The sequence below is a fragment of the Antechinus flavipes genome, chromosome 5, assembly GCF_016432865.1.
Source record: "Antechinus flavipes isolate AdamAnt ecotype Samford, QLD, Australia chromosome 5, AdamAnt_v2, whole genome shotgun sequence".
Lineage (NCBI taxonomy): Eukaryota > Metazoa > Chordata > Mammalia > Dasyuromorphia > Dasyuridae > Antechinus > Antechinus flavipes.
In genome coordinates this window covers 147,958,384-147,982,434 of record NC_067402.1, presented here as the reverse complement: position 1 = coordinate 147,982,434, position 24,051 = coordinate 147,958,384, and the positions used below count along the sequence as shown (strand labels likewise).

General features: G+C 33.4%; 1 protein-coding gene across 8 annotated transcripts in view; it reads left to right on the top strand.

Annotated features, from left to right (window-relative positions):
• The window catches only part of MAGI2 (membrane associated guanylate kinase, WW and PDZ domain containing 2), an 895,053-nt gene that overhangs the window by 824,434 nt on the left and 46,568 nt on the right, over window positions 1-24,051 (top strand). For 2 of the 8 annotated variants that reach the window (XM_052000680.1, XM_052000678.1), the window contains one exon: window positions 9,464-9,552. The exons of 5 other annotated variants lie outside the window; for them this stretch is intronic. In XM_052000680.1, coding sequence (XP_051856640.1) covers window positions 9,464-9,552 — 89 coding nt within the window. Of the gene's footprint in view, window positions 1-9,441; window positions 9,553-24,051 lie in introns of all 8 variants that reach the window. One more of the 8 variants, XM_052000679.1, reaches the window with a different exon arrangement.

The following is a 24,051-nucleotide window of genomic DNA, read 5'->3' as shown; positions in this document are numbered from 1 at the left end:
GGAGTGTGAAGCTGAATCATGTCAGTCTTAACCTTTAAACCAAAAGACAAGTGGAAGTTGCAAGTAAATGGAAGGATGTCCTAGAAGGGGTAAATTATGATAGTGGTGATATTCATTTTATCCTGGCAACAAGAAACACCATTGCAGAGGATAGTTACATTGCAGTGCTTGTGAAAAGTATTTGCAAAGAGACTACCAAGAAGATAATTATAGCATATTTATCTTTTATTTGTTGTAAAGAATAAGGGAAAATAAACAGTAGAGAATAAGGGAAAATACACTCCAGAAAGAAGTTAATAAAATCTTCCAGAATAATTTTTTATTTTAAATATACATGTACATATGTGTGTAAAACATTTTAAATATTTGAAGATTTTAGTGAAAACATAGCAGAAGAGTGAAAAATATGCTGGGAAAATACTATTCTTTATTAAGAAATGAAAGAGACTAAAGTAGTTTAGATAATATAAAAGCCTTACCACTCTATATCATGAACAGAAGAAAGTTAAGAGGCACCAGACATTACTAGAAACATATAACATGATGAAAATGATATTTTTTTTTATTTTTAACAGACAGGAAATTAATCAACAAATATTCATTAAACATCTACTATGTACCAGGTACTATCTTTGACAATAGAAATAAAAACACCAAAAAATGAGACAGTCTCTGCTCTCGTAGAGCAAAATGACTGGTTGCCAATTTGGTAATCACTTTGGAATCACTGTCTGAATATAGTCAGACATTTAACTTATTACATAGATCAAAATCAGCATTAAATCAGAAGAGAGAATGAAAATGAGATATAGTGTTCAATTTCAATACTTCCAGCCTGACCTATATAAAGAAATTATTGACTATCCCAAATTTGAAATAAAGGACAGACAAATATTTTATCAACATTCCCAAGGAAATTTTAACTAATAAAAACCAAATGCCACAATAAGGAAATCAGTAGAACCAAGAAACCATGAAAATAGTAGAAATTAAACCACATGTGGACTCTAATATCACAATCAAGCATGAAGAAATAGAATGAGATTGAAGAAATCAAAACTGGTGAGAATAGCTAGACTTAACCTAACATGCAAAGAAGACCCATGTGATAGGTGAAACAATTTGAGTATATTTGAAAAGATTGAGGGTATTTGAAGATATTGATTTTTAAAACATTCTAAAGAGAAAATTGTGCCTAATAATTGGAGGGAGGGGGAATCATATACTGCATTGCTATTCAGAAAAAGGAGAACAAAAAAAGTCAGTAAGTACAAACCACATACCTCTTTCTCCTTTTTAAAAAAGCTTTAAGATTATTCTATATCCATAATGGGAGTGTTCTTGATAAAACTACGAAAAGAGGTCAGTAAGTTTTCATCAGAAGCTCTATCTTTATAGTAACATACAGTCATACCATTAAATTGAATATAATACCTTATTGAAGTTATTGTCTATTGACTATAAAAAGCACTTTATTCAATAGAGGAAAATGCTGCTTCCAAAGGCCTTCCTCAATGAGAAGACTCCCATATAGATATTAAATGAATATAAGATTTCTTTGAAATACACAATAGAACTTTATTCAGTATTACTACTTAAAAGCAAGTAAAACGTAAAACAGGAAGATACATCCTCATCAAAGATTTTTACTACTCTCATGGAAGTTGTCCAGTAAACAAACTTTTTTTGTTTTTCAACACTTTTGTTGCAGATGACATTGTTTATCAGATCAAGGCTCAAAATCTTGTAAAGCCTCCTAAATGAGGTTTAATGATCACTCAAAAGATTTCAGGCTATCCACCTAAACTAACTATCCACCAAAAAAAAAAAAATCAAGTGAATGAAGAAGAATGATTATTGCTCAGATTATGAAGTTGACTATATATTGAATTGAACTGGTCCTTGAGTCAGTGTGTATGGATATGTCTATGTTTATGGATATGGATATATATATATATATATATATGTCAGTACATATATGAGAACATATGTGGATTTGAGTGCATACATACCTTGGTTAAATTGCAGATGGTCAATGAGTCCATACGCATCCTATGAGTCCAGTTATAGATATATGTGAGAGTGTATGTGTATTTCTTGGCTAAACTATACAGATGCACAATGAACTGAACCCCAAAAGGAAGAAAAGAATGAACTAAATTGTATTTGAAAATTTTAAAGTAATGACCCCAATCTTACAGAATAATGACCCTATAAATCTTCCTAAAAACCGAGGTTCATTTTTTGAAATCAGCATTTTTCCAGTGATCCCATGTAACTTAGAATCTGAAATAACATAGTCACTGAAAAATTAAAGTTGTAGATCACATTGTCTTCCTTGAGGGGAATAATTGTAGCATATTACCAATGAAGGTCACCAGAATCACCATTAAAGAGATCATCAAAGTCACATATACCTTGGAAAGGAAATGGGCTGGTAATGTAGCAAGAATACAAAACAATAAATGAATGTCTGCTCCAGGGGTATCCACATAACATTTAGAGGAAGAGCCCCAGTGTTTTAAGTAAATCTCTATGATTATGGAAAGGTAGGGACAGAAATTACATGGGATATGAAGCCATAGATAATTCACAATATCTCCCTTTGGATGGAGTATACACATGAGATGACATTAAAGATCCTTGGATGTATTAAAGTTTCTGAAAAAAAAGGAATTGTACTCATTTCAGCTACCTAAAAAACCCATATTTACCTAACATAATTTTATCATATAGAAACACCTATACTTAGGCCTTGTTCTTTTGAATTAATGAGAATTATTTGTCATTAGGCATTGTAGTTAATAAATGAGGACCTGAATAAGAGGGCTTAAATGATTATTTATATTTAATATAATGCTTTGTAGTTCATGAAATATTTTTATATACATTATTTCCTTTGATCTTCATAACTTGGTAAAAAAATAGGCAGTGAAATATCATTATCCCTATTTTACAGAGAAGAATACTAAGAGTCATAAACTAAGAATTTCCTTTTAGTAATTTGCTCACTCCATGATGGAGCTACTTGCCAGTAGCTGGTCTTCAGCTGCATTACATTCACCTAGACACCAGGAAGCATCTCACCTAGCACCCCAGAGTTTGTACAGTTATCTTGAGATTGCCCAAATCTATATAAAGAAAATGAAAGATTCCCCATTGTCTTCAACTCCTCCTCAGAGACCAAGTTTATGAGAGTCTTTAAATGGCTTCATAGCCTTTCTATTAATTCACCTGCATTTTTAATAGGGCAAAGGCAGCTTGCTACAATAATAAATTCTGAGATTTAATTTCAGCTTTTGACATTCATGGTTAAATGTATCTTCCTTTTCCATGAGATGTTCCACAAATCACTCAAGAAAACCTTCAGCTTAGAAAGGAAAAATGATAAACCATTAAGAGAAGGAGACAGTGAGAGAGAAGGCTGCCAAAATCCCTGCCTGTTGCCCATATAGAGAAGGTTTTTTTTTTCTTTTCTAAAAAGATACCAAGACCAATATTTGTGGTATTATGGTTGTCTCACGAGACACTTTAACCAGATAAATGATGACCAAGTTGTAGCTTCATAGAAGCATAGAAGCTAACTCATAGCTCCAGAATTAATTTCCTACTTATCAGGCCTTTTAGTCCTAGGAAAGTCTCATTGTTTAATTTGTTTCTTCTTAAACTATGAGCAAATTCTTTTTCACTGATAAATATCTTTTATATCACCTTCAATGAGCATTTGGCTTTTGAGATTTTTATAATATTGTGACTTCTGAGAATCTATGATCTCATTGATGTGAGGTCTCCCTACAGTGACATATACTGAAACCTTGATATTGCTATTTTTTCCTTTGCAACTCCTGCCCAAGACATCCCATAAGGTTGTTTGGTTTTTTTTGTTTTTTTGTTTTTTTGGATTTTTTTTGAGGGGGTGGGGAGTGTTACCCAGCCTGCTAAGGTATCACCTCTAAATTTATTGACATTATGTGAATATCAGTAAAGTGCATGGGCTAACCTTTAGTTATACTTTGCTCTGAACTATATGATTTATATAGCTCAAGTCCTGGAAGTCACCTGGGAGTCACCTCTCAGAGCCAGTTCAGATCCTTATACTAAACATTCATTATCCTTATGTTCTGTTGTCAGTGTTCTGCAGTCTACTCCACTCACTATATATGTCTCCAGGCCTTTGGATGACCTATAATTTCAGTTTTTTGTAGACTAACATTTCAAGTCAATAAAAATTCATTAGGATCCTACTGTGTGCAATGAGCTGGGGGTGCAAAGAGAAATAAAAATAGTCCCTGATTCCAAAAGGCTCATAGGTTAATAGGAGAGATGAGCAGACAATTATGTACAAACTTGATCTGTGCTGGATAATCTAAAGATAATCTCAGATTACCAGCATTAAAGAGAACAAGGAAAGTCTTCTTACAGATGGTAGAGTTTTCACTGAGACATGAAAGAAGTCAGAGAATACAAAAGGAAGAGGCAAGGATTCAAAGCTGTGAATTCACTTGTATAGGAAACTCCATACCCCACAACAATGTGAAACCTCTCTGCTTGGAACTTGTAATGTTTTAATGTTAATCAGGGATGCTTAAATGACTTGGCTAGAGTTTCTACCTCAAAGAAAGAACTTAACCTCAAATCTACTAGATTCCAAGGCCAGCCCTGCTGCCTCTCAGTGGAATGTTATTTCCAAAAAAGACAATCCTTTTGTTCTGGGGTGACGTTTGGAGTCATTAAGAACACTACAAAATCTCCCAAAGACAATAAAACTTACTTTCATCTTCCTGTTCAGTTCAGAGTCCAATTGTCCATATACTGTTTGTCCACCATAAATTTATTGATGGAACAGTTTTATTAGATATGTAATATAAGCATTCTTTATCCATTATGTTTGTGTGTATGTGTGTGTATCTGAATAGTTGGACCAAACTCTTAAAGATATCACTCCATATAGTTCTACTCCAATAGCCATTGGAGATAACTCTGGGTTCACTCTAGTTGATACAGGAGTTTTTCCTTGGTCCTGACCAGGCAGATTTGTCCCTCTCCAAAAAATTCAATGGCCCTTCCACTTTCAGAATAACTATTATAATGTCAAGTTTATAGACACAGGAGTAATTTAAGGATTCAGAACTCCTGACCTGATTCAGCCTCTACTTTAGCTGGAACCACATGTATTCCCACTCTAAACTCTGCTCAGAGCCAATTTCTTCTTACAGCCAGGATAATAATCCCTATAAAATGATCACCAACCACCTTACTTGTAGAAAAGCAAGTCTTATCTAACATACTGATTAGCTAAGGTATCTCTTGCCTAGGGCCACATGGGTTGTCAGTCTGAGCCAATCCCTATCTTTTACTTTCTCTCTCAATTTAATTTGCTTTGGATTAATCCATATGGCATGGCCTGAGTTCTCAGATAACATGGCTCTCAGTGCTTTATTCTACCCTCAGTCTGGATTCCAAAGGAACAAATCCACCTTTGATTCTAGTCTGTGGTTCCCTCAAACATACACAAAATAGAAAAGCATTGTATAAATAAGATATGGAGAGAGTAGTTATTCCCACACAGAAAGGGAGTTATAGAATGATTAGAACAGAATCAGCATCTATCCCTATTAGTATAATTCAAGACTCTTTGGGACACTAATAGTTTCTTTGTGAATCTGCTTTTGGCCTCCAATGATCAAACCAATCAGATACCAAAAAGGATTTTTTTTTTCCATCGACCTTCCTTTCTTTCCACAAGTCAACTACCAGCATATGCTGCTGCTATATTTGTATCTTCCAGCAGGCTCTATTGCTTCTCCCCATAATTTTCTGGGCGTCCAGAAGATTTTGTTCACAAGGTCAATGTTAAGTGAAGGGAACACAAAAGTGATAAAGGCCACAAAAAACCCCAAATAAGTGTGAGATGTCGTGCCTCTACATCTATGAGAGTTTAGCGAAGAACCAAGTAGAACTTTCTTGTTTCCACACTTCAATTATGTTACTTAAAATTTTTAAACTATTTAACCCAATCACTCTACATCTCCAAATCTGATTACAGTAACTGCTGAAAATAATAATAATTTTTTTAATTAAAAAGCAGAAATCTGTGAATAATTTGGGTTACTCACTCACTCCCAAGATCCAATTTGCTTATCATGCAAATGACGTGAAGACAAGAACAAAAAGACCAAATGAAGTTTTGAAATTTGTTTCCTTGTTTCTTAAACATATCCACAAGTAACAAAATTGCTGATCTTTATTTGTTTACTTCTGCCAGACTATGGTTCTTCTTTCTGCAACCAAAACATTTGTTTAATAATTAAGTAGTAAGCAATCAGTAAGCATTTAAATATCTTCTATGAGCCATGTTCTGAACTAGGAAAGAGAAATTTAAAAAAATTAAACAGTCCCATCTGTCATGGAATCGACTCCTCTGTGTGTGTGTGTGTGTGTGTGTGTGTGTGTGTGTGTGTGAGAGAGAGAGAGAGAGAGAGAGAGAGAGAGAGAGAAAGAGAGAGAGAGAGAAGAAGGAGGAGGAGGAGGAGAAGGAGAAGGAGAAGGAGAAGGAGAAGGAGAAGGAGAAGGAGAAGGAGAAGGAGGAGGAGAAGGAGGAGGAGGAGGAGAAGGAGAAGGAGAAGGAGAAGGAGGAGAAGGAGAAAAAGGAGAAGGAGAAGGAGAAGGAGAAGAAAGAGGAAGAGGAGGAGGAAGAGGAGGAGGAGGAGGAAGAGAAGGAGAAGGAGGAAGAGGAGGAGGAGGAGGAGAAGGAGGAGAAGGGAAGAGAGAGGGAAAGGGAGAGAGAGAAAAAGAGGGAAGAGAAAGAAAAAGAGAGGGGGAGGAGGAAGGAAGAGAGGGAAGAAAGAGAGAGGGGGTAGAAGAGAGAGGGAATAAGGAAGGGAGGGAGAGAGAGGAGAGAAAGAGAGGGATTGAGGGAGAGAGAGGAAAGAGAAAGAAGGAAGAAGGGAAGGAGAAAGAGAAAGATAGGGGGAGAGAGAGAGAAAGAGAGAGAAGGAGGAAAGGAAGGGAGATGGGGAGAGACAGAGACAGAAAGACAGAGACAGCTAGGTGGCCCAGTGGATAGACTATCAGGGCCTAGCATTCTATTCAGATGTTTCATCTTAATGTGACTGGGTTCTTTAAACATGTAAATAGAATGTAATGTCTGACCAGTGCTCCTAATAAAAGGGAAACAATAATAATAAACATATATAAGACACTTAATATATTAGGCACTATGTGAAGAACTTTATAATTATTACTTCATTTGAATGGAGTAACTGCAAAGTGAATAGAGAACCAAGACTTGGAGTCAGGAAGTTGCACCTTCCCAAGTTCAAATTTGGCCTCAGACACCTACTAATTGTATGACTCAGGACAAAGCACTTAATCTTGTTTCCTCAGTTTCCTCCTCTGTAAAATGAGCTGGAGAAGGAAATGTTAAACCATTCCAATATTTTGAACAAGAAAATCTCAAATAGGGTACCAAAAAGTTAGATGGAACTGAAAGTGACTAAAATGGTATGTGGAAATGCATATTAATATATACAGAATACATACAAAATAAATACTAGGTAATTTTGGAAGATAATGACATCTGGATGAATAAGAAAAGGCCTAATGTAGGAAGACACTTTTGAGCCAAACCTTGATATGAGAGAAAGGCCACTAGTGTTGATTCTTGATTTAGCTATAAGATCTCAGATAGTGATTATGATCATCAACTTTAAGTGTGACGATGCAATATACTGGGTTTTAGGATAGACTCATTTTCATTTTCTTTGCATGTTTTACCAAGCAAAAGTAATAGGAAACAAAAAGAAATTTTTTAGTTTTGCATTATACCTACTCCCCCTAAAAAACACTCAGGTTTCCTTGCTATTTCTCCAAAAACAGGCTGTGCTTTTTAAACATGATCTTCTATATTTTGGCATTCCCAAGACACACAGCTTTCAGGCACAATGAAGATCTTATTAAAACTAAATGAATTGTTTCTCTGGTTGATATTTAAAATAGGACAACCACTTCTGAACAAGATTACTTGCATTCTGATGAAGCAAAGCAAGTAACTTAATGAATAAATTCTAAAACTTAATTTGGGATCAGACATTTATGGTTAAACATATATATATATATATATATATGTCTTCCTTATCACAATATTCTTTCGATTCAGTTTAACAAACATTTATAGTATACCATGAAAAACAATGACTGGCCATTAGGTTCAAATCAAAAATCCATGTTAAGTATCAGCTCACACAAAAACAAAGGTTCCTTTTCACATGTTTTTCATTAGATCAATAGATTTACATCTATTTTATATAGGGAAAAACAAATACAAATTCTTGTCATTGAAAAAAGGTATAAATGTAAGCATTATTTGATTCAAAAGCAAACAAACTTTAAATTCTCACCTAGAAAATATACAAGGCATAAAGCAAGAGTGGGGAAGGAGTTTTCATCACATTAACCAGCCATATTTCTCCATTTCATGTGCTATGAATCCATAGCCAAAGAGTGATTTGTTATTTCATTGTATAAGAGAACTAAATGTACTAAGGTATCCCCAGATATGAGAACTCTCTCCCCCAATGAACAGCTAAACTCATTTATACTTTATAGTCAGATTTTCTGGAGCCTTGAGAAGCTAGGCACCTTGTACATGGTGATGTAGCTTGTATGTATCAGAAGTAGGTTGTTTACCTAGAGCTTTTGTAACTTCAAGAATAGGCCCTCTGTCTACAACATCATTCAATCTTTCATTTATATCCTCAGCAGCCTATTATTGAAAGAGGAAATTCAAGCATCTTTTCCGATACATATTTAAAGACCTGTAATCCATGTACTGAACACAGAGCAAAATAGCCATTAAAACTCTGAAATAAAGCAAAGTCTTTAGTGGTTTATATCCTGAAGTCTCAAGGAAATTTGCTGCTGCATTATTTTTGTTTATTTTCATTTTTTAATCAAAAAAAAATTTCAACAACCAAGGCTACAATGAATTTGAATTAAAATAAGTAAATTGATAGTAGGGCAGGATAAAGGAAGGGAAATGTCAAAATAAGAAATTATAATAAAATACATACACAGGATCTCCCAAATAAAATTATTACTGTGATTCACCATCCAAATGACAGAATTTATGTCCTGTGAAAGCATTATATGTTCTATAATAGGCTTGAATTTCAAAAATGATCTGAATATTTGCTGCTCCTTAAAAGCATTTAAAGATGTCATCAATATTTTGATAAAATATACTTCTCATACACATATAGTTCAGTTTTTTGCTAATTTAACTTACTGCATGCCTATCAATATCAGCTTTACTTAAAGACTTTATTTCTGCTATCAAGTATTTTTTATTCAACTATTCTAAACATACTAAGAAATCTTTGTTCTAACAGTAATAATATATCTTTTGTCACTGGTTCTGTTAATTCTAATGATTGGTCCTAGGCTGTTCCTCCCCTTCCTTTAGGAATGGTACCTTCCAGTCTCTCCATGTGCATGAAAAGTGACAAGCATGGGTCCCCATATTTCTACTTATTGGGCCACCCTAAAGACACGGTTTGTAAAATCTGCATGAATATTATCCTTCTCTAATAAACTTTGTTTTCATATGGTTTTAACTGTTTAATGCTCCCTTATTCATAGTAGATTTTTATGGATATTTTTATATTGTCCAATATTCAGTATTTAAGAGTACATAATTAGTAAGGATGTCATTTGTGAGTGGGTGTTATTGGAAAATGGAGATAGAAAACCTTATTTGATGTGCTATTATGACTAGAGATATTACCAGAATTTCTTTGAAGAAGGAAAAGGAGATATGGTATATTGAACTTTGCACAAAATCTGGCCAGAGTACCTCAATTTAGTAACTTCATTCAATCCCTCTGGGCCCTGGATTGGATTACTTTAAAAGGCAATCAGGCATTTATGCAGTACAGTCTTTGGAATAGTTTTTTGTTAGTCAGTAGGATGGAGGAGGGAAGACTACTGGCCCTAGAAATGTTGCCAAATGGCCTGACTTCATGGCAGGTTGCCCATCAAGCTTTATGAAGGTTATCCAATTCTGAATCTTATTTCCCACCCCACCCCCTTACTCAACAATACAATAAGCTGAAAGCAATGTGTTTCATTGAGATATCTCCATGAACAATTTGCCACATTTTCTTCAAAAAATTCAAAACTCTTAGCTAATTTTTACCATACCATTTAGCTGTATGTTATTTTGAAAAAAAAATTATAAAGAAAATAGGTTATTAAATGATAGCCTTGCAGATAAGATTCAATTAACTTTACATTCCAATAACTTATGTATTGGACCAATTCACATTTCTACTGTTGCTTCTGCATTTATACAACTGTCTAGAGAGATACAACTACAGTTTCATGCCTTGAGACATTTTTGTACTGGACTGGTTTTTCAGGAATTATCTTAAAATGAAAACCAGTATTTCTGTGTCTCCACTACATTGTATACTTCATAGATGTGACTCATACTAACTCTTATTTCTATAATGATTACTTACTTATTATTATTCATTATGACATCACTCATTATTACTTCTTATCCTAATACCCAGCTTCTTTATCATCTCCAACATGGTTTCTTGTTCATTTGTATGTTTTTTTATTATTATAAATTATTATAAAGAACTCCTGGTTATGAAACCTCCTTAATGAATAAAGGCAACTCTCTAAGACATTGACAATGTCTGACAGTGCATGTCCCATTCCTCACCTATAGTCTTTCACCTCTTCACTAGATGAAGAGAGGTATATTTAATCATCACTCCCCTGGAATCAAGGTTGATCTCTCCAAGTTCCTCATATTTGTGATATCTTACAGTTTAGTATCATTCTATCACATTAATATCCCTAATCAGTACCCAATTTGTTTCCAGTTTCTTGTTACTTCAATAAAAATATAAAATGTTGCTGTGAATATTTTATTATATTTGGGACCCATGCCTGGCTATTGATATCCCCAGTCAAAAAGTATGAACAGTTTAATCACTTTTCTAGCACAGTTATAAATTGTTTTCTATAATGGTTGGATCAATTTATAGATTTACTAATAGTATATATTTTATTGTACCTCTCTTCCTGCGGCCTCTTCTAAGTAGATTATTTTCAACTTTTAACTTCTGCAAAGTTTTTTTCAAGGCAATTTCTCTGACTTTTTTCTAAAAAGCTTTTCTCCATTATTGAAGCCCCTCTTGGTTATAGCATAAATGTAATATTCTCCCTAAAATAGGGTTAGTCTCTAGGACAGTGAATTATTTAGCCAACCCATGCTGCTAAATGCTTCTTTTGCCAGACCAAGTGGTGATGCCAAATATATCCTATCCCAATCATTTCCTGCCAATGTTTCTAAAAATTGGAATTGTCATTTTCTCATATCTTTGTAAGTGCTTGTCTTCCAAAATATATTATAGTGCAAAAGAAAGCTATCTATGAAATAAAAAGTAAAGTCAGGCCATTTATTAAGAGTAATACTCCAGTGAAAAAGGAAAATCAGATTTTATTAAGACAGTTGTACAATATTCATTGGGGAAATCTAATAGAAAGACTTCAGCTCAAAGCAGAGCAAAAATTCTATTTCTCTTTTCTCAAAAAAAAAAAAATTCTGGACCTACCATGTGGCTTTATTTCAAATAATTCTGGGAGATTCATAAAGAATATGTTGGAACTTAATGTAAGAGGGAGGGGAAAAACTCTTTATTAAGTCACTGAAATGATTAAATGAATTGGGAAATCTGTGTGGGCTCATTAACTACCCCAGGAGTCTTTGCCTTTGGAATTGCGAATTACTGTTTCTTCAAGTAGTGTCCCATAGGAACAAAGAAAGGCCCTATCTGTGAATACAGAAATAGTTTCAAAGTCACCACATTCCATGATATTAATCTGGAGCTTAAGAACCAGACTCTTAAGTATTCTGTTCCACCTGAGGCCTGGATCAATGATGAAGCAAATTCTTGGGCAGAAAAAGAGTTGATCTCTCCCTGGGATCAAAGAGATATCCAACTTTTCAATCAATTAATCAATAAACATTTATTAAGTACCATGTTTCACACAGGTACTAAGGGCTAGAGTAAGAGAAAAGCATACCCCAAATCCAAGTGGATTGCTACCAGGGTATCTGTGGAGCACCAAAATCCAAGTGGCTGAGATTAGCAGGAAAACCAGTTAGCATTGATTAAGGGCCAGAAAATTCTGTATTAGGTTAGGAAGCCAAAATGAAGTGGTGTACTGGGGAGTTAATAATTTGTCTGGTTCAAACTAGCCCGAGGCTTTGGCTTTTTTTGTTGTTGTTGTTCATATTCGCCTATAGCCACCTGGCATAAATGTTTTGGCAGGATCATGAGTAGGGGTTATCAAGCCACCCCCATCCAACTGCCATTGCTGCACCAATGGAGAGGACCACAGCACTATTTGTGTGTCACGGTTTTTCAGTGCCTAGAATGAAGTGAATCTTGTACATATAAATGGCAATATCTAAGAGTTTAATTAATCTAGTATTTGCAAATAATTTTCAAAACACTTTAAGATCTCTAAGAAAAAAAGCTCTGGAGTGGTCACTAAATTAAATACTAGGTAGCAAAGTTTCAGTGTTAGAAGTTTATACAATAGATAATTCATGATTCACAATCAACATGTAAACATCATCTAATGTGTAGCAGCCTAAGATGGCAAAAATAATGGGCTTCTCCTTTCATAAGACATTCCCCATGTTATCTAGATGATAGAGATCCCACAAGGCAAGAGATAGTTCCCAAGAGGCAGAGAGAATTCTCAATTTGACAGATGGTAAAAATCTGTAGAGATTTTTAGATCAGAGAGGCAGGAAAGAGAAATCTAGCTTATTCCACAGTCACAGTGATTATTGTTACTACTACTTTGAGGTAGAAGGATTCAATCACAACTTGCCAGTGTTTTCAAGTATGATATGAGAAAGGAGAAAGAAAAAGGAGGGTTTGTACCTAACATTCTAAATCTCTAATATTACAAGTCCCAAATATGGTTATTTTTCAAGTATATTATAGGTTAAAAAGCTTTTGTGGCCTTGCCTGGGAATATATCCTTCTTGGTACACTGTTTAGGCTAAGTTCTAAATCAATGACTTTCTGGAACACATATAATTTTAAATAGGAGACTGTATCTGAAATAGGTACATTAAATTCATTGAAATAGTGAGGAATAGAATTGCATATGGGATTGCCATTTTTGTAACAAAATTCAGTTTCTTGACTTTGGTGCAAATCACTAATACAAAGCAACTATGAGCCATCCTTCAGAGATATTTATGGATCAAAAATAATATGGAAGGTAATGTATCCCTAATTAGTTCTTTCATCAATTTGTGAAAAAATAAAAAATAAACACAGGAGACAATCCCTTCCCAACCCACACACATACTTTGCAGTTCCATATAATGCCCTTTTCTTCCATCAACTTCACACATCTTGTTTCAGATCAGGCTGACCAAAATCACCCTGAAATGGACCTTAGGTATCATCAAATCTACCTCCTAGAAGCATTGTGGTAAAGCAGATAAGGCAGTACACTTGGAGTCAGGGAAATTTGAGATCAAATCCCACCTCAAACATTAGTCATGTAGTCCTGGGCAAGTCACAATCAACCCTTCCGCTGCAAAGAATTCTGATAGTTCTAGAACTCATTCTCACATCTTTCCTTCCCCATTTTAAAATTGAGGGAATTAAAACCCAGAAAAGTGAGATGATTTGCTCAAATCCAGTCAGGTAATTAAGTAGCAAAGCCAGAATTCTAAATTTAATACTTCAAGAATTTGTGGTTTAGCAATGTGTTTGCAAACATATTGGAACATTATCACATAATCCTGAATTTGGAGTCAGGAAAACTTGGGTTTAAATCCTTTTCCAAATATTCACTGATTGAGTCCTCTTTGGCAAATCAGTTCATTTTTCTGTGCCACAGTTTCTTCATCTGTAAAATTAGGAGTTTGACTCAGCCTCCAAGATTCTTTTGATCTCTAAATCTGTGATCCTGTCGATATTCCATCCACCAACACAAAGAACCACTTTCTCCCTTGGTTAGTGTTCTGTGAGATACGTTCAAAAAATTCTTGCCTGGTTGTCAGTCTGATAAAGAAACCCTCTGTACCTGGGTTTGTCTGCACATAACAGCGATACCATCTCACCTTGAGTTTGTTCTTGAAGCTTGGTAGGTCTGGCAGAAGATGTGTTTAGTTGGCAAAATCTTTCCAGGTTACCTCCAAACTCAAATGAGCCATTGGAGTAGAGGATAGAAGTAGAACTCTGTAGACATTAAATATTTCAATATATAAAAGTATAAGAAGTTAGATGAATCTCTTTTTTTGCTCTTAATTTAGAGATATATGTTGAATGACACTTTCATTTTACTAATGGCTGCATCTCACTATTTAAAGGGATATTAAGACATTATTTTGTTAATGTGACTTTCTTTATATTTAAAAAACTTAATTGCTCTATATTAAATTTTCTTTTTACCAAGGGTACATCTATATTGTATTGGGAAATTTGTTTTTCTTGCAACACATTATTAAGTAGTTTTAGAAATTATTTAGAAATTAAACATAAATTTAATTATATATAATTATTATACCTATATTTTCTTCTCAGTTCTCCCTTAATGACTCTTGCAAAATTGTATCTATCTGGGCATGATAGCACAGTAGACAGAACAAAATAGATTCAGGGAATTGAGATTCTCAATTCATAATGATGCTGTTGTAGCATTTTGTAGTATTTAATATTTCCTGTGTGTTTTGCAATAATTGTTATTATTCTAATACATTTCAACCTTGGCTAGTAAGGCTATGGTGAGAAATAGTTAATATTGATAATTGTAAGCCACTTGGCATAGAAAAATTAAGTGTCAGATAAATAGTTGATGAAAACCATTTCATTCACATTTATTAAAGATGCACAAATATACATATATCTTGTTTGGTTTTCTATCATTTTAGACAATGCTACTGATAACTTTGTAGTCCACATGTATGAATATTGAAGGGCAGACTGATTTAAAATATTGTTTTCTTATTCAAATGAGAAAATATAGATAACATGTTTGCAAAACTTAAATCATTTTTAAAATGTCAACTAATATTATAATTTGTATTCAGCAATTTTCAACAATGATCAACTCCTAGTTGTTGGATATGAGCTCTATTCACTGACTATCACCCCTGTTTCTTCCCAGGTCCTTGACACTCACATTACATATAAGATGGGCTAACTCTCACCACAACCAAACACACTGGTTAGTAATGATACAAAAATAAGTAAGCTGGAATTCCTAGTCTTGGTAAATATAGATAGATACAACATATACACAAAATTACCATGATATGGAATATAATGCGATATATATGAATAAGTGCAAAGTTATGAAGTCGAAGAGACAGATAGATCATTTTTAACCTCAGTGATCCTAGAAAGCTTCATGGAGAAAAACACAATTGAGCAGTCTTGAAGGATATAGATACAATTTTAAATGGAAAATGTAGCAAGGAAGGTATTCAAGACATAGGATCAAAGCCAAGTTAGGAAAACACCAGCCACATAGAGGAATCGCAGATAGTCCAATTTAGTTGGGTTATAAAGTATCTAAGAGGGATTAGCTTAAAATAAATTAGGAAAGGTAGAATAGAATCAGATTGTTGAAAGTTCTGAATGCCAGACTAAGAAGCTTATATTTTCTTCAGGACCTATTCCAGATTTTTGATCAAATGAATAGCATAATCAGCACTATGCGTTTGAGGAAATTTAATCTAGTTCTACATATTTATTATTTGACTGAAAATGCCATAATGCCTCCAGGTCATGATTCTGAACATTCCTGTTCACTATAAAATGCTCTAGTTACAGGTACAAGTTACAAGATACAAGTTAGCTAGAACAAAACTAAATCTAGGATACAATATTGACATTTTTATTGTTTTTTTCTTGATAATCCATCCCACATAACTGCATATTTTCTTGTGCTTTGTTTTCCTCTCTTAAAAGTTAGGGAAAGAGATTCTAATTAAGTGAAAGTTCAACATTTGTATTCTAGTAAATCTGTTTTGCTTGCATGTAACAAGTGATTTAGTTGATGCAATGGATAGACTATGAGTCCTGGAATCAGGAAAACTCATATCTAAGAGTTCCAATTTGGCCTCAGACACTTACTAGCTATATGACCTTAGACAAGTCACTTAAATTTCCTTATCTGTTAAAATGATCTGGAGAAGGAAATGGCAAACCATTTCAGTGTCTTTGCCAAGAAAACCCAAATTAGGTCGCAGAGTCAAACACAGCTGAAAAATGACCAAACAACAACAAAAAACAAAAAACTCATCTCTATTGATAACACTGGAAACTTTGCTTTAAGATTTCCAGATGAATCATATGCTGCAAAAGATGCTATTAGTGGTATAGTATTCCCTAGATACCTTATAATGAGAAGCAGAAAGAGTAGACTGAAGTTATCTCTTTCTGAGTAGGGCTGTGTACATGCTTGTCAAATGATAAAAAGACAGACCCTAACGAGCCCCAAGGTGGCTTGATTTAACACTATTAAATTTCCTTTCTACAAGCATTTATTGAGTATCTCTTGTTTTGGACCCCATGATATTGTGGAGGATAAGAATATGATTTTATTGGTGCAAAAAACCCTCAGGTAGAAAATTCTTTCAACCAATGCAGGTCAGAATCTCTTTGATAATTTATAATCTTAGTGATTTGCCTAAAACCAGATTAGTTAAATTATCTGTCCAAGATTATAAAGACAGTATATTTTGGAGGCAGAATCTGAACTAGGATATTTTAAGGTTCTATTGAAATAATGGAGAAAATACTTCGCAAATCTTAAAAAATTTTATAATGCCAGCTATTTGTATTATGATGATTAGCCTATAGTCACCAGGCTTTAAATCTAATGATTACTTCATTCCCTAAGCCTTCTACCTAATCCCTGTTTATTTCAACCAATATGTGGAGAACAAAAGAGAAATGTGCTGATGAATATTTTAACAATGGGAAAAATGGCTCTCTCAAGCTAGTAAAAGTTGTCTCTAGCACATCTTGACTTGAATCCAGATCCTCTTAACACTAAGGTCAGCTTTTCATCACTATGTCATACAGGACTTGACTAATATGAAATCTTTTTATGTGCGAATTGTAAGATATAAAATTATATGGATATTATGGCATAATCTTATATAAGATTTTAAATATGAAAGTGAGTTATTTGATCATATTTAATACTTTATTAAAATAATATTCAACAGCATTGTGATAAATTTTATTAGTAACAATTTACATTTGAGTTAATTTCAGTATATCTTTATATGCTGAATTTTTAATACAATAATTTTTAGCCTTTCCAAGTTTTCATCAAAATATGCATTTATTTATTTAGATAGCATATAATAAATATAATAATAATAAAATAAATATGTATTCATTTATTTTCATTCTTATTTTCTCCTTTTATGTGATTAAGATTTGTACCTCATTGTTTTGATTCTAGATATTTTATTTTGTTTTGTTTTTGTTTTACATTATTTCATAAAAATAATTTCTCACTTCTTTATATTACTCATGATTAATTACATTGTGGTATTCCTTCATATGAATAAACCATAATGTATCAAATCATTTCCTTGTTACTGGACACTGTTTGCTTTCAGTTATTTGCAATTATTTACAATACATCTATGAAAAAATGTGAACAGATAACTTTTTTGTTTTTAATTATATATATCGCAGAATATGCCCTAGAATAGAATTATTGTCAAAGGATTCTTTATCTTTGCCATTTTTTACTGTGTGATGTTTCAGCACAATAAAATTGCAAATTTTCAGTTTTACTATCAGTGACTAAATATACCTATTCCACCACAATCTAGCTAGCATCAGTTGCCTAATTTTTTTTGTCAGTTTGAAGTATAGGAAACGGTACTGCAAAGTTATTTTAATTTGCACTTCTCTGAAGTTTTTGAGTTAAAGCATTTATTTTAATCCCAAAACAAGAGGGTGACCCAAAACATTTTTGAACAAGGGAATGGCATAGTGACAGTGTTTCAAGCAGTATATAAAATGAATTGGAGGAGAAAGAGACTTGAAATTCTTACAATAATGCAGAGACAAAATGAATAGAATTGGCACTGGAGTGGTTGCGATAGGAAAAAAAAAAGGTGTGGCAAAAACAAGAGACATTTTGAAGGCAGATTCATCACAGCTTGGCAACCTATTGGACATAGATCAAGAAGGAAAGGGGAAATATCAAAAAAGATACTTGAAAGTTAAAGTTTAGGTTCTTAGAAGAATTGTGGTGCTGTTGACAGAAATAAAAAGTTTCAGACGCTCAGGCACTGACAAACTTTGAGCAAATCACTTAGTCATCTAGATCTCAGCCCCTTCATCTATAATATAACTGTTTGGGTCATCTCTATGGCCTTTCCATCTCTAAGATAATGTGATTCTGGAAATGAGCTAGCCTGAAAAATAGATGAGTTCACTTTTAGAACTCTAGAGTAAGAAGTAATGGCAGAATATCCAAGTTGAAAATCCCAACTGGCCATTGGAAACTTAGATGGCTCTTTGGGAAAAGTAGATTTGGAGATATAGATTGGAAAGTCATCAACAGAGGGAAGACACTTTATAAAGTGCGAGTGAATAGTTTGCTCAGATATACTTAAAGAGTATAGAAGGAAAAAAAAACAAAAATAAATTAAAGGAAATCAGAGAAAAAGTCCTAAAGTTAGATGTGTGTATGTGGAAATAACTAAGAGTTGAGCCATGAAAAATGTTTATGGTATGCTGGCAGTATAAGGTACTGCTATAAGAATGGCTGGGGATACAAAAAGGAATGTCAATCTCTGCCCTCAAAGAGCTTACAATAATAACAACCTATTGAAATCTTTAAAGTGTTTTCCCCAAAAAAAGATTTTTGTCAGCTAGATAAGAGCAAGTATGACCATTTCTTTTTACAAATAATGAGACTAAGGATTCAATTAAAGAGACAGAAAAAAAGAAGATAGGCAGGGAAAAAAAAGGTTCCCTTTTTTCCAGAACTCTACCCAAAACCAAGAACTGTTATCTCCCACAATCTTTACATCTGAAAACAGCCATTATATTTTGATATCACCATATGGAACTCCTTTTTTTTTTTTTGCCATGGGCCCCTTAACCTCAAAGGAAGAGGGGGAGAAAAATGATTTGGAACTTGAAATAATTCATGACAAAAATTAATTGGCAAAGAGGCAACTATCATTTAGAAAACAAAACTATTTTCTCAGTACTTAAATTTGAGATACTTGACTTTCCTCCATTCTAAATGTCTGGAAAGGAAAAGTACCTCTTCTCAATGAATTATATATGTCTTGTCCCTTTTAAAACTATCATTGATTTCTTACCTGTGGATAAGTTCTGGCAAATGTGATCATTGGTCTGCTTTCCAGGTACAGTTTCTGATACACTATAAGAAAAAAAAAATTGATAGGTATACATGGGTGTGTATTGTATATATATGTATATATGTTTATACACATGCATATACACAGTTTCTTCTAGTTCAAGATATAAGTATGCTATTGGTTGATTTTAAAGTTGCAAAATAATTAACTATTCCTTGAAATTATTCCCATACTCAAAAAGTTCTACAACACATTTTGCTCAAGGCAGCAAGCACGTATGTGGCATTACTGCTAAGGGACTATTTCAAAGATAACTACCTTAGCCTTTTGCTTTAAGCAGTTTAATATGCAGGGGAGATTATATTTTTTAGCACCTTATTTGTGAATGTGAAAGAAAATGAATTATTGCTCTATCTCTTTTAAAAATTATACTAAATATATTGACCTTTTTCCTAAAAATATGTAATAATAAAAAATTAATATTTTTTAAAATCATCAGACATCTTTAAAAGTTGCCAGTATTATATCTAAGATTACTTTAGGAACCAAGGAAGACAAGGAGTATATTAGAATTCATAATGATAAATTTATGATAAATAATTGATAAAATACTGAGTGAAAGGCAACACCAGACTAAAATTAAAAGATATTCAGTATATGACCCATCACTAAACTCAGATTGATTACTAATTCCCTGTTCATTGATGAGTGAAATCGATAATGGGAAAAGCTGGGAGAAAGATATTTTGTAACAGGGTCAAAGGAGGAAAATATGGTTCAGTTTGTTGAGACACGAATTCCTTGTCATTTTACCCTGGGTTTTACCCTTCAGGTCAAAAATATAGCTCGCTAGCAAAAATTTGGTCAGACTTCAGTTTAAAAAAAAAAAAAAGATTGGGTATAAAAATCAACACAGTTACATAAAGGAGATTTAACACACACATTACTCACAGACACACACACACACTCACACATACACACACTTCTTGCAGGTAGCTGCTTGTCATCGATCAGTTCATCTTCCGTTTATATTTATTGCTTGATTCTTAGTGTGGGGCAAGTCTATCAGGTGCAAAGAAAAAGTTTTAGTGAATACAAAGAAAACAAAGTCCTTGACTTAACTAAGGACTAAGAGGAATATATAAATTGTCTTGCTAGGTACTCTTAATAGGAAGTTGCCAAGAAAATGAACATTAATAGAAAACAATCCTAGTTAATACAATGTATCTGTTTACAGAGAAGGAAAAAACAGCCCATCAATTGTCTTCATGAGATCTTGAAGGTAACAGAAAGAAAACACTGAAGTTATAAATGGCATATATAAAAATGCCTTGAAAAGTGTATAAAGAGCCACAAAATGTACCATGTGATCATTATTATTATAATACAGAAAACCACATTCACTAGAACTTTCTTGGCTTCCTTCAAGTCCCAACTAAAATCCAATCTTTTCCAAGAAGCCTTTCCTGATCTCCCTTAATGTTAGTTCCCTTTGCTGATTACCTCAATTTATCTTGTATATATCTTATTTGGATTTAGTTGTTTTTATGTTTTTATATTATAAGTTCTTTGAAGACTGTTCATTACTTTCTTGTATTTGGCTTGCATATAATTGTTTGCACCTTGTCTCTGCTATTAGATTGTGAGTTCTTTCAGGTCAAGGACCATCTTTTGTCTGTCTTTGTATACCCAGTGTTTAATATGGCACCTGTTACATGATTGATGATTACTCTTTTCAAAGAAGACCAAAGTGACATCATTTTGTTTGTGCCAGGTGCAGTATATCCAACTATGACTGATCAGACCAATGTCAGCTTGAAAGATTGCACACACATTGGGCACAAATATGATCATTTGGAGTGGAGATGTCTATTTGCATATCTCACTTTTCTTTTGATCTGCTGCAATTCTGCTTCACTTTTGAAGCACAGTGCCTTCTTTGAGGTAGGCAGGACAGTGCCAGCATCTCCCACATCACAGAACTGATTTCAGAGTTTTTCAGAGACACTGAAAGTGTTCACATATTGCCTCTTCTAACCTCCATGTGATCATTTTCTACTTGTGATTTCTCCATAAAAATCTTTTGGGCAAACATACATTTGGCATTCAGACAGCATGGCCAGCCATCAGATTCACATTCAATAGAGTTGGGGTGCTTGGCAATTTAATTCAAGAAAGAACCTCAGAGTCCCATACGAGTGATATTAAAAATCTTCCTAAGACACAATAAACTAATTAGTTTGGCTTTTAGGGATAGTTACTAAGGTTCCTTAGTTTGTTACATAGCTGATTTATCATTGAAAATTATTATTCTTAATTTAAAATTATTCATTACTTGTTCATTAACATTCATTAACAAATAATTCATAATTAATGATAACAAAATTACAACCAACATTTATATAATCATTTGAGGTTTAATAAATGAGGTTAGCAAGAAGATTATTTTATGTTCATTTTATCAATAAGGACACTAAAACAAAAGTAAACCTTTGCCCCAGTCAGATGGCTAGTAAAATGTGACTTGAATTTGTCTTCTGATTGTAAAATCAGCGTTCTTCATTCTCTACCAAGTGAACCCAGAGTGCTCTAGCAGGCACTTGGAGTATTATAAAAAGGAGAGACAGTATAACTTAGGGGTAGCTCATCTACTGAATTTGAGGTTTGGAAACACAGATCCAATAGCTTACCAGCTCCATGCCCATTGTCAACAAATCACTTTTCTGTAAGACATGGTTTTCTTATCTGTAAAATGGAGGTGATAATATCCTACCTCTCAAAGTTGTGAGAAAAGCACTTCATAAACCTTAAATGTGGGATATAAATATTTACTATTTTGTAAGCAACTTGAAAGCAAGAACTGAATCATTCATCTTTATATTCCTCATCTCATGCCTTGTATAAAATATTCAAATATTTGTTGTATTAATTGAATTAATTCATTCAATTCAACAAGTATTTCCAAGGTATCTACCATGAGCAAGGGCTAGTAGCTAGTGTGGTGGATAGAGTGCTGGGCCTAGAGTCAGGAAAATTCATCTTCCTAAATTCAAATCTGGCCTCAGACATTTACAAGTGTGTGACCCTAAGTAAGTCACTCAACTCTGTTTGCCTCAAATCCTCATCTTTAAAATGAACTGAACTGGAAAAAGAAATAGCAAATCTCTCCTCTCTTTAACAAGAAAATCACAAAGTCAGCTATGACTAAAAAACAACATGAAAAAGCATTATGTGCAAAGATGAAAATTGAGGATCCAAAGATAAAAATGGGAAAAAATTTTGGCATTCAGAAATCTTATCTTTTACCAGGATTTACAATACATAAATTAATATAATATAATATAAATAAAACATAAACAAATGCAAGATAATTTAAAGGATCCAAAAAAGTACAAGCTAATGAGAAATTTAAAAGGTTCCTTTTAATAAGTGATAGTGCTGAGCTTTGAAGAAAACTGCATATTAAAAGAATTGAAGGTAAAATGGATAGAAGTATTACAGACATGGAGGAGATACTATGCAAAAGTATAAAGGCAGAAGACTAAATGTCATGTTCAGAAAACAGCAAATATACCATTATGGCCACAATGTATAAAAGAGTTTAGAAAGGTTGGTTAAGTGGTGAGGAGTTGAACTTGTAACTTGAGAAATTTGTATTTTATCTTACTTAGAGACCATAGGGAGAGGGGAATAAGAGAATAACTGAAGATAAGAGGGATGATGTAATAATATATGTACTTTCAGAAGGTTATTTTACTTTCTATTTAAAGAAAACTATTAATAATGCAAATTTAATTGAAAAATGTATCCCAAAATACAGGATTATTTGTTTGTTTGCTCTAAAAAGTAGATTATTAAACCAGCACATATTCTCAGTTATCCCTATTGTGTATCCAGAGAGTCTGAAGTATAAAAGTATTTTCTGACTGCTGAAGCCTTTAGTCTTAGAGGAAAATGAACACTTCCCTTCCTCAATCCTCTTCTCTAATCACTAGATAATATTCCCTGTTGAATTGAATGAAGGCCTTGGAATTTTTCCTATGTCATTCAGTTGGGATGTGAAGCAGAAATCCACTATCATAATATTTAGAAAGAGCGCCTGCCTTGTCTTGTGTGACCATCTTGACGGAGCTGAGAATGTTCATTTACATCCAGGCTGCATTTTAAATAGCCATCCTCTTATTTTTAGTAATATTGACTTAATTTAAGGAGCCTACAGTGTGGAAAAAGGGGGACTAACTAAATGAATCAAAATACTAGTTATTAGCATTGGTCTAAAACCATCAGAAAATTTGAATATGAGATTCCCTAAGGTTCAGACAGGTTTATAGCTATGGGTAAAAAACTATTCAAGGACAAAATTGAGTATTAAAATGTGTTATACAAACACATCTGTAGCACTTAATAAATATGTAAGAGCTAGGAAAGAGAGTTGCAGAAATTTTGAGAGAATATATGGAAAATGTGAGCATCTCTAGTCTGGTGATATAGCAACTTTTTTTTTTCCATTTTGAAAGATTTATTGACCTTTTACATAGGTACTACCTACTGTTCATTATCAATCCCAAAGTATAAAATGTTATTTAAAAAGAAAAATGATGACAGATTTCAAAGGCCAAGAGGCCATAATA